At 38.4% G+C, this 16,540-nt stretch overlaps 1 protein-coding gene across 2 annotated transcripts in view; it reads left to right on the top strand.

Moving 5' to 3' along the window:
- The window catches only part of COL14A1 (collagen type XIV alpha 1 chain), a 286,377-nt gene that overhangs the window by 113,535 nt on the left and 156,302 nt on the right, over nt 1-16,540 (top strand). For both annotated transcript variants that reach the window (XM_073632207.1, XM_073632206.1), the window contains exons 6-8: nt 9,215-9,370; nt 11,266-11,385; nt 12,493-12,657. In XM_073632207.1, the coding sequence (XP_073488308.1) occupies nt 9,215-9,370; nt 11,266-11,385; nt 12,493-12,657 (441 nt within the window). The remainder of the gene's footprint in view (nt 1-9,214; nt 9,371-11,265; nt 11,386-12,492; nt 12,658-16,540) is intronic.

The following is a 16,540-nucleotide window of genomic DNA, read 5'->3' as shown; positions in this document are numbered from 1 at the left end:
AGTTTGTAAAATGTATGTAAAGCCAATATTTGTTCTGTTTTGGATAGAGTAGGGAATGGTTGGAATGTCTTTACATTTTACTGCTCTTTGTGTCCCTTATGGAAAGTTGAACCCTCTCTGGTGATCCTGGTGACCATTGTCTCCAGTAGAAAAATGTACTCAGTCACTCGGGAAGTGATGGAGAATCCCAAAATTTTGAGCTGTCATAGGAACAGAAGGTGAGGGAAAATCTTGTAATGGGTAAACTTGTCCCAGTGACAATTCTCTAAGGACTTGTTCACAGTGCCTAGTGCCATTGAATGGGCTGCAATGGATAGCATTACCCAAAGCAGTTTCAAACAGCGGTGGCTCGTGCTAAACACAGTCGCGGCACCACAGCTTCCTCAGCTTCTCCTCCTGGCCAACCTGATTCCCCTCCTGTCCTGATTGGCTGAAAGGAGAAGCTGGTAGACAATAGCAAATATTGATTTGCTAGTGTCAGAATTGGGTGAGTTAGGGGTCATGGATCAGGCAGATGACGAAACACGTAGGGGCGGGCACATGTTTTCCCCATCACTTCCTCCGCTTGGAACGCACCCTGGCTCTAGGATCCATGGAGCAGCGATGATTGCATACTTATAGCAGGCAGATCTTTCCTAGTGCTGGGATACGGCACAAAATATGTGAGTGATATTCAGTTTGTTTTTTTAGATTGTTTTTTTTTTTTAGATGGAATTACACTATGACTGTTTTGTGATCATCTTTCTTTTATGATCTGGAGTGCATAAGAGGACTCCCAAGCCACCGGGTGGATATACATCTATTCCAAAGCCTTGAAGTTCTACCTCGGCATAAGCCCAGGGGGTCCACAGCTGGTTGGAGCCTGCACATTGGGTGTTGTAGTATTTGTACAAGCACTTTACAACTTTATATGATGAACTCCATATGCATCTTATATTGATGACATTTTTTGCACATTTTTTTTATTGGCAACATGCTTCTTTTTTAAAATAATGGACTATTTTTTTTTTTTTTTGCACATTGATGGATTCCTTTTCTTTGATCTCATATTGATGAATTATTTTGATTGATTTGTGAACACTGATGAGTTTTTTTCACATGGTTTATGAATTTATGCACAGATTTATCCGTGCAATATCAAGAGCATAGCACTTCACCACTTTATTTCACATATATAATTAGGAAGCGCTGCAACTAACCACTTTAATATCTTCACTAGGGTACATCACCTTAAACGCTGCAACATCCTAGTAGTGGGTAACCACTATCCACAAGCACAAAAGTATTTTATTTTTATTCAGTTTGTTTTTCACCACTTTAGGTGACATTCCTAATGTTACTATGTTTATGTGAATATCCATGGAAAGAACTTAGCAAAGTTTGGTCTGCATGACTGCATATTTTACCATTCTGTGGGATATAGTATTATTTTTAGAATGTTCTTTAGAGTTCTTTAGAGTTCTCATCTCTTCCTGTGCCATATTTCTACAGGTTTTGTAGGGTTTTTTGAACTTCACCACTTTACTCTTGTAGAGTTAGGTACAGATTTAAAAGCTGTCAGCTATATTTCCTCATCAAATCAATACAAAAAACCCACGTCACAACAATCCTCATGACTATCAATCAAAATACTAAAAGCTGCTGTGTTTAAAACAGAAACTGTGTTACCCAGTGTGCATATTTTGTTTCACAGTGCTAAAGATGTCTCCTCGACACATAGAAATAACAAATTAAAGTGTCATAAACCAATATCAAAAAGTTTAATGCAATAATTTTCCAAAAACTGTTTGAAAACAGCATTGCACAGTAGAGACAGTATTACCCAACATGAATATTTTTCCGACATTAAAAATATGCACATGAATACATAAATGTTGTAAACAAATATTAACAAAGTGCAATAGTTTCACAATTGAAACTGTCATTCCACTATATACACCCAGAAGGGACGAGGTACACCCGGCAGTCCCGGGGGAAAGCCGAGATGACACCGAGTAGACAGGTGCAATTCGTTTAGTTCCTCAAGTCCCTATGTTCCCAAAAAGATCTGGTTATTCGCCAGGCCGACAAAGGTGGTGGGATTGTTATTCTGGATAAGAAGGACTATGAATTGGAGATGTATAGAATCCTTAACGAACCTGACACCTATAAAATCATACCCAATAATCCCACTTCTGTTTATAAGAGAGAGCTGACCAATATTGTTGAGAGAGGTTATGATCAGGGTATTTTAAATAGAAAGGAGAGAGATTTTTTGGTTCCTTTGGCACCCAGGGTTACAACTATATATTATTTACCCAAGGTCCATAAGAATCCAGTACAACCCCCTGGTCAGCCTATCGTGAGCGGGATCGATTCCATCACCTCACGTATAGGCCGTTACATTGATTTTTATCTCCAACCTGGTAAGATGGATGCCATCCTATTTAAAGGATACAGGCACCACCATCCGTCTATTAGAGAGTTTGGAGCTACATGGAGACCACATCATTGCGACTGCAGACGTCGCATCTCTCTACACGTGCATCCCTCAAGACAAAGGTCTCGATGCGGTTCAGTATTTCTTGGAAAAGGAGCCAAGCATCGCTTCTTTCCAACTCTCCTTTATTATGGAGTTATTGGAATTTGCCACCAAGCGAAGCTATTTTTGGTTCAATCAGCAATATTATTTACAGTTACGTGGCGTGGCTGTGGGCGCCAAGTACGCCCCTAGCCTCGCCAATTTATTTATGGCCAAATGGGAGGAGGATGTCGTCTATACCAATAGGGATCCTTCCTTGATCATGTGGGCACGTTATATAGACGACATCCTCCTCCTATGGAGGGGTAGTGCCGAATCCCTTGAATCATTTTTTAAATATTTGAATGATAATGACAGAGGTATCTCTCTATACTACTAGTAGAGACAAGATTAATTTCCTTGATCTAGAAATAGGAATATGTAATGGTCAATTCCAATTTCAGACACACTTCAAAGCCACTGATCGTAACAGCTTCATACCACCAGACAGCTGTCACCATCGATCCTGGCTTCATTCCAGTGCCACGTAGCCAATTCCTTAGGCTACGTAGAAATTGTTCAGATATTGACACCTTTAAAGTACAATCGGAACTTTTAAGAACTAAGTTCGTAGATAAGGACTATGATCCTGGTCTTGTTGAACGCGAGTTCCAGCACGCTCTTGCGATTGATAGAGAGTCATTATTAAGGGAAAGACCTAAGAAAGAACAAAATGACAGCTTTAAATGGTTTATGCTCACCTCTTTCTCTGTTCAACACAAACAGATTAGAGCCATTATCTCCAAACATTGGGGTATCCTGAAGAGTGATCGAGTTCTAAATTCAGTCTTGCCAGATCGAGCTAAGGTCATTTTTAGAGGTGCCCCTACCCTACAGAGCAAAAATGCCCCAAATGTCATTAATCCCCCCATACGCCAGCCTTTCTTTCACGAGATGGAAGGTTTCTACTCGTGCAGAAAGTGCGTGGTGTGCCAGCATAATTCTGGGATAGGACGTAAGACTGTGTCTTTTTCATCTTCGGTTACCCACAAACGCTACTCCATCAAGCAGTTTTGTACCTGCACCACCAGTTATATTGTATACTTGATCACATGCCATTGTGGTAAACAGTATGTGGGACGCACCATTCGCTCTTTTGCAGTTAGAGTGGCAGAGCACATTGCGCTCATTAAGAGTGGTGACATCAAACATACCATCCCCAGACATTACAAGCTCAATCACAATCAGGTAATAGATGGAACGCAATTTGTAGTAATTGACAAATACGTCCCCCCTTGGAGGGGTGGAGCCAGGACCAGAGGGGTGTCACGTTTGGAGACCTTCTGGATCCATGAGCTCCGTACCTATTCCCCCCTTGGTATTAATGTTGAGCTGGATGTCAATGCCTTCATTAATACGGCTTGATGCCCGACTCCACCATTACATTCCCTCTCATTTCTTGTTTATTTTTATGCTCTCTCTTATTTTTATTTAGCAACTTTATGGGAATCCAATCAATAATTTCCTATTTTGCATTTTCACTATTTTGACTTATTTGCACTTATATGTTTGTGATTCTATCTGTACGCATCCTTATATACTTTCATGGTTTGTATGAAATGTATTTATTTTGTGAGGGGAGTCCACTACATATTCGTACACTAATCACTCTATTGCATTGGCCTCCGTTTTGCACATTTATTGGATATGTGCATATATTATCTTTATATATCCAACATTTTTGTTGTCCCCTCACTGGTAGAGATAACACATCTCTCCATGTAACATTTCTTTAATATAGGCACACACACTAATATTTTCTTTTTTTGTATGTTCTTTTGTGATTAGCACATAATGTTCACGGTGACTCCACCATCTTTGTTGGTTTGGAGCCACCGCAGCAACACACGTGACTATGCCTTGCGGGGTGACGCGTCGCTCCCTGGGTGTGAGGTGCGCTCTTCGGGGCGGAGTCTCCCCTAAACAGGGGGCGGACTGCTGTCTGCAAGGTCTGTCATCACAGTTACGTTTATTTAACGGGTGCGCATGCGCATGGTGCGCGCGCACATCGTTGTTTGCTCTATGTCCCACACAGGCCATGACGTATCATGGCGCACACGCGCACCCCCGATGGCCGACTCACAGCACACTTCCTTACACAGGCCATGATGTATTGTGGTGCGCGCGCGCACCTCTGATGGCCCACTTACAGTTTACTTTTTTCTTATTGTTAATATGTTTGTATAGCTACATATCCAGCATATACATATGACGGTATTTTATTACATATTTCCATGAAATATTTTGATTGCTTCATTGTAGTTTTACTAACCCCATTGGTTTACTTCCGGGATCGGCACCCAGCCTCACAGAGAGGCGTGGAACGCACGCCGAGCGGCCATTTTGGCAGTAAACAGGAAGTGGCAATTATGTACGTTTTTGAGTGGCCTCCCCTCTATAGAAACACACTACCTATATATACCTTGCTGGCTGCAGTGGGGGGACCCCCCAGATGATGTCTAAGAGGACGAAACGCGTCGGTTAGGACCCCACTGCCGCCATTCTTTTTACAGCGCTGATTTTAGAACCTCATGTGAGTGTACCCTTTTTTTTAATAAATTTGGTATTTTTTACGGAATTACACTATGTGGCTTCTCTTCTTCTCATTATATTATACGGCCATTTGCTTTCCAACATTATTCTGAGGGACCAACTAGCTTCCGGTCTGCTTTCGGACTTCCACTTTCATCACTTCTCTGGAACATCCATCAACACCCACCACCCAAGCCTGATTCGACCCAGTCGGGCGTACGCCCTCTCGGGTCCACATCATCTGGTAAGCCTCCCTATTGTTGGTGGTGGTGCGTTTCTTCTGTGTTCACCCCAGATGTCACACATTTGATATGTTCCATGCACGAAGTCACTGAAAATACATCAACTATTTTATGAGTCTTATATATATGGAGGACTTCCTTTATGGTTTCTTTGATACCCTTTATCGTTGGTTGGACATTATTTTTATGCTGAACTTTTAGCGTTACACATAAGTTTTGTTTATTGTTACATGCCTATATCCTATTGGTTGTGTTAGCTGCTTATTTTCTTTTTCCCGTTTTTGGCCGCGCAGAATTTTTTGTTATTCCAATTCGTTTAGTTCCGAATTCATTTTTTAACGTATTTTGACAAATTTGTTAATTCCAAAATTTCCGTATTTTTCAATTTCCGAAATTTCCGAATTTCTGAAATTTGCCAAATTTCCGAAAATTCTAAATTTCAGAAATTCGAAATTTTGGAAATTCGAAATTCGGAAATTCAGAATTCGGAAATTCGATATTTCGGAAATTGGAAAATTCGACATTTCGAATTTGGAAATTCGGAAGTTCGCAAATTTGGAAGTTCGCAAATTCGGAAGTTCGCAAATTCGAAATTTCGAAAATTCGAAAATTCAAAAATTCGGGAAATTCAGAATTTCGTAAATTTAGAAATTTGCAAATTCGGAAAATTTGGAAATTCGGAAAATTAGCAAATTCGGAAATTTGGAAATTTGGAAATCTGAAAATAAGAATGAATATGAAAATGAATAATTATTAAATTATAGGTGTTGGAATTTCCTTTCAAATTTGGCTGTTAGTGAATGTAACGAGTACGAATTTATCCAAAGTTACGAATTATCTGAAATAACGAATGCCGTATCTAAAAGAATGGAACGTTACGATCTAATAATAATAAATAACAATAATAATAATAATAAAACCTTTTTATTATTATTATCAATTTGTTCCATTCCATTTGTTTACATGCGGCATTCGTTATTTCGGATAATTCATAACTTAAATTTGTATTCGTTATGTTCACAAACAGCCAAATTTGAAAGGAAATTCCAATACCTATAATTTAATAGTTATTATTAGTTAGTTGTTATTTCGAATTTTACTGATTTTCTTTATTTTTTTCAGATTTTCAAATTTTCAAATTTTTGAATTTGGGAAATTCAGAAATTCGGAATTTGAAAAATTCAGAAATTCAAAATTCGGAAATGTGAAAATTCGGAAATTCGAAAATCCAAAAATTCGAAAATCTGAATTTTCGAATTTCTGAATTTCCAAAAAGAAAAAACAAATGAAACGAAAACGAAAACAAACAAATTTTTTGTCAGCGCACATGTCTAGCACCGAGGTAGGTGGGGTTGGTGTCTTATGCAGTTTATACATGTTATTCCTTTAGTTTAATCACATATATGTGTATAGGAGACGTCTTTAGTGCTGTGAAAAAATATGCACATATTTCTTGACCAAATAGTAGAGGTAAAATTTCTGGAAGTCTGGTAAATTTCTGTTGCACCCATCAATATGTTTTGGGAAATTGTTATTATAAAACTCAGAGAAGCCACTGTGTTTAAAGGAAGACCACCAGATGGCAAAACAGACCACAAATATATATAATGTATATACAGTATCTTTCATAGTTTGTAGGATACATTAGAGCTTGATGCTCGATGTCATTGTAATGTGTTTTTGTTTTTGTAGTGCAGGCCTAGGTGTCAGGCTGGGTTCACACTGTGTGCGGACGCGGCTCACAGCAGGGGTCCGGTGCATCCCTGTTCTCCATTTCTGGGACAAATCATGCCCAAATTTTTGCCTGAATTTGGACCTGAAACAGAGCCAAAGACACGCAGGACTTCTGTGCACTCCGCTCCACAGCCGCTCTGGAGATCCATTGAGAGCCGGGCCCACTCTCCTGTCATGCGAATTGGATGTGAGGAAACCCGCATATTTAAGAAAAAATGGAGCAAATAAAAAAAGTTTATTGTTAGATTCTACATATACTTGAAATTGTTACTAAAGTCTATTTATTTTTTTTTTTTTAAATTAAAAAACAAAAATGTTAAACCCACCTGCTCTGTGCAATGGTATTGCACAGAGCGGCCTCGATCCTCATCTTCTTGGGTCCCCCCGCTAGTGATCTTGGCTCCTCCTCTTCTTTGTGTGTCTGCTCGCTTCCAAGCTGGCTCCATAGACACACACAGCGGGGCTTAGCCCCGCCCCCCCACTTCCTCCTCACTGCATTCGATTGACAGCAGCAGGAGCCATTGATTGAGTCCCTGTGTGAAGAGGAAGAAAGGGGAGAAGAGATGCAGCCATGCACAACGCTGGATCTTTTCCCCCCTCCTTTCCCCTTCACACAGGGAAGGGGGAGGACAGAGGAAAAGAAAACATGTTTTACCTAGAGGAAAAGAGATTTCATCTCCAAATACGGAAAGGTTTCTTCACAGTAAGAGCTGTGAAAATGTGGAATAGACTCCCTCCAGAGGTGATTCTGACCAGCTCAGTAGATTGCTTTAGGGAAGGCCTGGATTCTTTCCTAAATGTACATAATATAACTGGGTACTGACATTTATAGGTAAAGTTGATCCAGGGAAAATTCAATTGCCTTTCGGGGGATCAGGAAGGAATTTTTTCCCCTGCTGTAGCAAATTGGATCATGATTTGCTGGGGTTTTTCACCTTCCTCTGGATCAACTGTGGGTATAGGACTGTGTATTTGGTGTCTATGCAATATATGCAATATATATATATATTGTTTTTTGTTTTTTGTTTTTTTTTTTGGTTGAACTAGATGGACTTGTGTCTTTTTTTAAACCTGACTAACTATGTAACTATGTTACCTTAATGCAAGGAATAAATAAAGGTAAAAAAAACGTATCTAGCTTTAGTATCACTTTAAGGACCAGTATCCATTCAAGTCCATTATTTTCTTCTCTGGTAGACTGCTTTCTCTTGTACAAAAGCTTCAGGATTCTCACATCCATTATCCATTTTCAAAAATGCAATGGGATAAATCTAGATACATTTCTATAATATTTAATACACCTTATATGTATAACGTTGACCTTTCTTTCAGAGCTTTTTACACCGGTGTTAATATATTTTGTTTATTCCATTTTAGGCTGACCTGAAATGCTGCTTACAATCAATTTAAAGAAGCAATCTAAAGCACATTAATATGAATTATCAATATATTTAACACCCACAAAGATACTGACCACACCAGATGCCTCGCATGGAGAACTGCCTAAATTATCATTTATTAATATGAATAATGTATATGTATATTTTTTCCAAACACTAAACATAACCTTTGTTTTTACAGTTTTGTCACTTCATACAGCAATGCACCTTGTTGCTTCTTTTTTTTTTTACAGGATTTCATTGGAAAATTTCTAATAAACTAATATACATATAAATTAAAAAAAAAAAATTGCATGTCAGTTTAATACATGGAATACAAAGTGTAGGTTTGAGTTAAAAACTTTAGAATGTTTTTTATTTTTTTTCTGCAGTCAGATATTAGTTTCTAAATTATGCACATTTTACTAATTGTCAGAAACTTTTATCATTTGCGAATATTCATCTACTAAATTTCTAAATTCATGCTAATTAATAGAAAAGGTTAATGAAAATCTACATTTTTCATACAACATGACCAAAAAACACTCTTTTATAGTGAAACATTGTCATTTATGAAAATAACAACTTTACGCTTATTATTTTATGCCTTTTAACTAAACAAGTTTTTATTCCATCTGCACACCAGATAATATTGGGAACTGCCTTGTACTGCTTATGTCGTTGTCTTCTAACGTCAAACATCCATTTTTTTTGTTAATGCTGAACAAACTAATCCTGATGAAATTTCTTTGCCTTTCAATTTTTAGACTCAAAGTTTTCATGTAAGTCCCCAGCCAATGCAGATATTGTAATCCTGGTCGATGGATCCTGGAGTATTGGAAGAGTTAATTTTAGACTTGTGAGAAGCTTCATAGAGAGTTTGGTTGGAGCTTTTAATGTTGCTACAGATAAAACAAGAATAGGTAAAGTTGTGGGCCTTTTTTATCTAAGTATTACATTATTATTATTTTATTGTATGAAATATATGATGTTTTAGGGAAAAATAATACAATTTCCCCAAAGACCAATTGTGTATTCACCAACTGAACTAGAATTATTAGGTTAAGACAAATTGAATGTTTCTGGTAAGCAGAATTTTCACCGAAAATAGGGACACATATCCCCATTTTTCACCATGGTGCATTATGCTGCTATTGATACCCTTTTTTCATTCAATACACATGCCACTCTTAACTCCCACATTTTACTGAGAAAATTAAAGGCTAAATCGGTAAAAATTTCAGAAACCATAAACATTGGTATCTTGCCTCCTGCATGAGGTCTTTTTATGTCCTTTTTATCTTTCATTATGTTATCTGTTTTCTCTTTTCTTTGACATCTTTCTATGTGTTAGTTTTTTTCTTCAAATCATTTCTTTCATTTTGCAGTGTCTCTTTTGCATGTCTTCTTTGAACTATGTTACATTATGTCACTCTTTGTCTTTTCATTTTTTCTTGTCTTCATCCTTCTGCTTTTATTTTCCATTTTTACATTATGTCTTTTTTTTTTATTTGTTTCAGTTTTCAGCAAAACAGGTTTCTATTCCCCTTGTCATCTCCATCATATGGGTTTTTTTTGTAGTCTCTTTTATTTCTTCTCCTCCAACTTTTTTATTGTATTTCTTACTTTTTCCATTACCTGTCTCTTTTTCTTGTGCTTTTTACCCCTTTTTCTTTCTACCCCTTTTTCTTTCTAGCATTCATCATGTCCTACCATAGTAATTATTTTCTCTATTCAAAAAAGTTAAAGTGTACGTATTGTAAAAACCTTCTTTTTATTTTTATGTTTTGGATAGAGTAGGGAAGGTTTAAATAGTAATTAGTATAGTAATTCTGTACTATTCTTACACCTATATAGTAATTACCATAGTAATTCTTTTCTCTATTCAAAAAGTTAAAGTGTATGTATAGTTTTGGACAGAGTAGGGAAGGGTTAAATACCCTATTAATGTATTATTTGCTGTCCTACTGGGGAAAGTTACCTTCATATTTCGTCCCAGAGATAGGGAAGTAAAAGAAAATTTCTATATGGTGAATCAGAAATTCCCCTCTTAGCTGCCATTGGAACTGATTTTCTCAATGTAGGATTTCCCTTCCCACCCACTTCTTGCCTCTTCTGGTGTCAACTGTAAAAAATTTTGGCATATCTATCACTTTCTGAAAATGGTCACCAGAGATGTAAAGAGGGTTAATCTACCTAGACACAGCCAGCAATAAAAGTTTAACATATAACTTTTAAAAAAAATTTTGGATAGAGTGGAAAGGAAATAGAACACCTGTCAGGTTTGTATTGCTGTCGGTGCTCCTATTAGGGAGATTCACCCTCTCTATACTGTATATCTGGCAACCATAATCACCAAAAGTGAAAGTAAAAGAAAATACCAAATTCCACCAGAACAGTAAGAGAGAGGGAATCTTCCGATGGGGATCATAGTGTAAATCAAGGATTTCCTCTCACTTCCTATTTGGCTATGGGACAGGAAGTGAAGGGAAATCTCCCCATTGGGTCACAAAAACAAAACTGACAGGGGTTATAACCCTCCCTAACTCTATCCACATCCACAAAAAAGGTCTGCCTTTAGTTTTACTTTAACAAGGGTTCTAAATCTTTCTTACTCTATCCAAAGCAAAAAAAAAAAAAAAATCTTTAGATTACCATGACAAACTTGTACATATTTTAATTTGTTATATTTTATTGTTTAAAAACAGTGGATATTGTCTTTTTAAGATTTATAAATTGGCAAATGCTATCTAGACCACCAACATCCCTGAGATGTGTTTTAGCAGCTGGTTTACTATGTTTCTGTCTTTCCATCAAGGGTTGGCACAGTACAGCGGTGACCCCAGAATAGAATGGAATCTAAATACATATGACACCAAGGATTCCGTACTTGATGCTGTCCGAAACCTGCCTTACAAAGGTGGAAACACGCTTACAGGTATGTTCTTTGTCATATCTATTTCCATATACCAAATTAATATTTGCTAGAGATAAAAAAATAGATATTACTCCAAAATCCAATCTATCATAGTTATTTATGGGAGTCATCTTCTAATACACCTACACTAACCCTGCTGCCCTAGCAATGGCCAATGAGTGCAATTCTGGTAAAGGAAGCTTTGCTGACACTTTTGACAATCAATCCCTTTATAAGTGGCCATATAAATAAGTCTACAGAAAATGTCCTAGCCATTCGATAAACATGAACATTTCGCTCTGCTATGCATTTGAGTGTGCAAACGGAGGCTCCAGGCACTGGATTGTCTCTGGGACACCAAAAGTGGTCTAAATTGCCTTAAAATTTTATTTATGTTTCACAGCCAATTATACCATTTAAACTTGCATTATGTGCCAAACATAGTGGTGACTGGATTACTTAGGAGTTTAAATGTAGGGGAATTTACTGAAGTAAGTTGAACTGAAGAACCCAATTGGATAAGTGGTAAAATGTTTTTAATAGTAATAAGAAAGTCCATTCAATCATTGTAATAGTACTGGATATCTTGGCTCATCTATCAAGGAAAAAAAATGAAAAAGAGGTGTACCGAAAGTGGAAAGTCCCATTAAACTACCGATTAACTCCATGTAAACAGTTAAACACAGATACAAACCATATATGAAAGTTATATAATATGTCAATGGATTTATATTTCTGTCCAGCACAGCCCTACCTAGTAGAGGATGGGATCTAGTCTTGCTCTGCTGCAGTTTTACTTTCACTTACAGGTCCCCTACCGCCCCTACCCTGTGACTGAAATGTGCCACTGCAGTGTCTTAAAACAACATCATGCATTTAAAAAAAAATACAATAAATGATTACAGAGTCTTGTATATCTGTTTGGGGTTCAACTTTAAGTTTAATGCCCTGCTAGTCTTACCTTTCCTTGACACAGTTAGTTTCCTTTACAGTACTACAAATAGCATTGATATCTTAAATTTCGTATATAAAAGATCAGCAGGTATATTATCTCTGGCTATGTTGTACTTTTTTTTATTAACACCATAGCAGTGTTATTGACATAACATAACCCTATATTTATTGTAGGTCTTGCCTTGACATTCATTCTGGAAAACAGTTTTAAGCCAGAAGCAGGAGCCAGACCGGATCTTCCAAAGATCGGTATCTTGATTACAGATGGAAAATCACAAGATGATGTTATCCCACCTGCCAAAAGTCTGAGGGATGCTGGGATTGAACTTTTTGCTATTGGTAAACTTTGTTTTTTTATACATTCTTTTATGATTTATATAATCAAAAATGAACAGAAAATGCATTTTGGCTTGTTTAAAGTATTTCAGGTTCATTAGTCTGCCAAGTATTACTTCCCTGCCCAGTGAATGAATGTAGGTTTCAAGTTTAGTACAGTAGAGTATGCAGCTACCATCCTTCTCTTAACCACCCAGATAATGGCCATACTACCCAGACTAAAGCTGGCCATAAACATATAGATTTTTTTCTGTTTAGCCTGCAGGCTGAAAGTATAATCTAACAGCTTCCTCCTTCCATTCTATATAACGTGGGTGGCCGAATCTGTCACTGCGGCTTTTATATTTTGACTGTTGGCCCTGTCAACTATCAAAATACCTAACCAATGCCTTCATCTGATTGTATGTAGGCACTGTTTGGTCAACCATTTCTCACCTAGATCCTTCGATTTTTTTCAGAAACGTTGAGCCAAAAGGGCCACTCACTGGGTGAATATCAGCTGGTTTATGAGAACAGCTTTGAGAAAGTGCTGACCCACCAAGTTCATCATCAATTACAAATAAAAGAAAATCTTTGTACTAACACAACTCAAATCACTGCTGCTTCAGTAGCTTACTATTGGGGTGATACAGACATAAGTACCTCATAGGAAGGGATAATCAGAGTCAAATTAATTTGTAATGCTGGTAAAACAACAATACCTCAGCACCTGCTGAATCCAATCTAGTCATGAAAATTGGGTCAAATAGAAAGTACATTTTCACCACATTCACTAAGCTAAGGGGAAATTCTGTTGGAAAATGAAAAATTCCCTTACAAAGTGAACAGTTTTTTGGGCTTTAGTCAATCAACCCCATAGTCTATTGTAACTGAACAATACACTCGTGCTTGGTTTGCTGACAGTACTAGCAGTCTATTAGTAGCATCTCATCCAGCCATTCCCAACTAGAGCCACCTGGAACTCTAGGGCTCCTTCAGAGGTTGCTAGGGGTTCATTGAGCTGTTACTGATTGACCTTTCACCTGATGGTGCCTATATAATTCTCAATCCAATTCCACTTGGCAGAGCCAGCTGAATGATACCACAGCTGTCTGTAAGGGTTGCATTCTAATCCCCACTGTAGGGGAAATATTTTTCCCAATGATCCCCAATGCAAGGGACATTTTTCTCTATGATCCCTATTAAGGCGTTTTAGCTGAGGTAACCTAAAAAGGGTTCCTCTGTTATAAACTGGTTGAGAAAGGTTGGCACAAATTGTCAGTTGCTACAAAGGCCTAGACTTTTTCCCCCCTTGGACAAACCATTCTTGGTAGCCCAGCTTCCCTAGCTCTATGACCTATGGAGCCTGGTTTCACATGTGAGTCTGGTGCTGGAATATAAATGCCTAATGGTGGTAATATGTTATTTTATGTTGCACTATTTACCCTGTCATTTTAAGTTTCAAAAAGTAAAATTTGGGTAAATTCCAGTTTAACATGACAGGTCTGTTTGGAGCCTGCCTCATGCACTGGACTTTAAAGTATTACATGGCCTTTATTTGAAGCAGAATGTTGACCCATGGATGGTGCTTTTTCAGCCTCTGGGCCTCCTCTGAGGGGCTGAGACTTCTTTAAGCACATTAAACATCCCAAAAATGACTTATCTGAAGTACAAGGGATTTCAAACAATGAATTTTGGGAAATCTTTGCAAACAATCTTATAGCAAGAGGTAACAGGATTGGAAAAATGCTATGTATACATGGGTAATTAAAACATCACAAGGACTTTGCTAAACCTTTTGTTAAGAGCTATGTGCAAAAAATTCCAAGGGAACATTGTCTGAAGTCTCCTTACCTGCACTTTGCACTCCAGTAAAGATATGCACGATGAAAGAAGCATAGTGTTTTTAATATATCCAAAGCAATAACCTATGCAGACTTAAAGATGTACAGTAATAAAATACAACAAAGGCTTAAACTTTGTAGTCAGGGTTGAGTTCATTGTCATTAAACGACTCGTGTTATTAGGGGCTTTGAAGAGGCACGCAACAAATTTCCTGCCTGGAGCAGTTGCTTTGAAGTGTGACACCTTTTAGGCACTGAAAAAGTAATACAATTTTCCAGTGAACATACCATTTAAGATGATGACATATCCACAAAAGACTAATGACAGTCAAAACACATCAACACAAAGTGCTGAAAATATTTTTAGTAGTATAGACATACTGAGTACAATACAAAGCAAGCTGTGTACAATGACTGTAATTTACTAGCATTTTATCACAACAAAATGGTTGCAACGCTGCTTTAGTGAAAATATCGACATACCCATGCAAACACCCTGGGACAATCTGTGTGAGAGACAATTCACAGTTACATTTAAATTAAATCAGCACAAGGTGAGGTACTTATATTCAATGAGAAGTGGCCCTTGTGCAGGTGGCTACTGTCTTAGTTGAACAATTCTGTCCTCTGTGCCCTCAAATTTCCCCAGTTTCACACCTACCCCTAATGCAGGAGGCAGTCAGACACTATAGCTAGCTTCTGTGCTCCACACCTATAGCAGCCCTCTTTCCCAAAAGGCAAGCAGGCCTATCAGTACTCGGTTGCCCCCAGGCCTTATACACAATGCTGTAGTGCCTGGCTACCATGCCAGAGCATGCACAAACTCAGCAAAGTAAACAGGTACTTGCAGTTTGCAGACTGGCAGTCCTGGTACAAGGCAGGCAAGGTTCAGAATAGTCAGGGTCAATCCGTAGTCAAAAGGCAGGCAGAGTTCAAAGAACGACACACAAGAGCAGCAGCAAAGGAGACTACCGACAAATCTGAAGTGGAGTTTTTCCGCTGGGTGCACAGGCCTAAAGGATCTCCATCCACTGTAACAAGTATCCAGACGAAAAGGTAGCTGGCAGCTCCAGAATCCAATAAAATCTATTGCTACATACAGTATAGGTAGATAAAAACAGCTTACATGTTTCCGCACAAAGCCTTGGTCACAGCAGAGTTCAAAGAACAGTCCAATGTCCAATCTGAGGTCGTCAACAAGGGAATTCCAACAGCAGCGCAGGACAGGCAAACAGGCAGCTTGAGCACATGTTACCAGCACTATCACAAGCATGAGACTGCAGGCTTGGCTGGCTTAAATCAGGTTTGGTCTCCGCCCAGAGACTGCCACATCAATCACCTTGCAGGTGGACAGACAGGGATGCATCATAGCCAAAAACAAGGATTCTGTAATGAGACCAGCAGCTGTCAAAGACCGGGTGCGTTGACAGGTTCCTGATTCCCTGCTGTAATCTCCCGGTGCCACGGGGGTCAATATAGCTGCTGAATCTGTTTTAGGCACTTGTCAAGAGTGTCAACTATGCCCATCCTTTCTGCCCCCCCTCCTCTATTCGTAGAAGCAGTACTATAGCTTACATCAATGAAGACCGCTCTATGATTGGAAGACAGGCAGATAATTGACTACCAAAGTAAGGGGCATTCTTCCCACTAACCCCTGAAGAAGTAGTTTGAGCAGAGAATCTCTCAGACCTGAAAATAATTTCAAATTTCAAACATGTTGAGAAAGGCTGGGTTAGAGTATGGAGGAGTTAAAACCTCTGCCAACTTTTTATTGCTGTGTCTCCATTTGGAGACTCTTCCTTACTACCTGTCTGTTTGTGAAATGTCAGACAGAACAAGGAATGGTGGAAAATTTCCCCAGTTCCTGTCTATTTGATGAGTGTTAGGCAGAATAGGAAATGAAGGAGAATTTCCCTAACTTCTGTCTATTTAAGGGGGGATAGAACAGTCAGTGAAGGAGAATTTCCCCATTACCTGTCTATTTGATGGGTGTCAGACAGAACAAGAAGTGAGAGGAAATCTCAGGAGGAACACAGGTAGCGAAAAGGCTATTACAATGAGGA

This window comes from Aquarana catesbeiana, linkage group LG05, assembly GCF_042186555.1.
Source record: "Aquarana catesbeiana isolate 2022-GZ linkage group LG05, ASM4218655v1, whole genome shotgun sequence".
Classification (NCBI taxonomy): Eukaryota; Metazoa; Chordata; class Amphibia; order Anura; family Ranidae; genus Aquarana; species Aquarana catesbeiana.
Note: the sequence above shows the minus strand (reverse complement) of the source record. Positions and strands in the feature narration are given on the sequence as shown.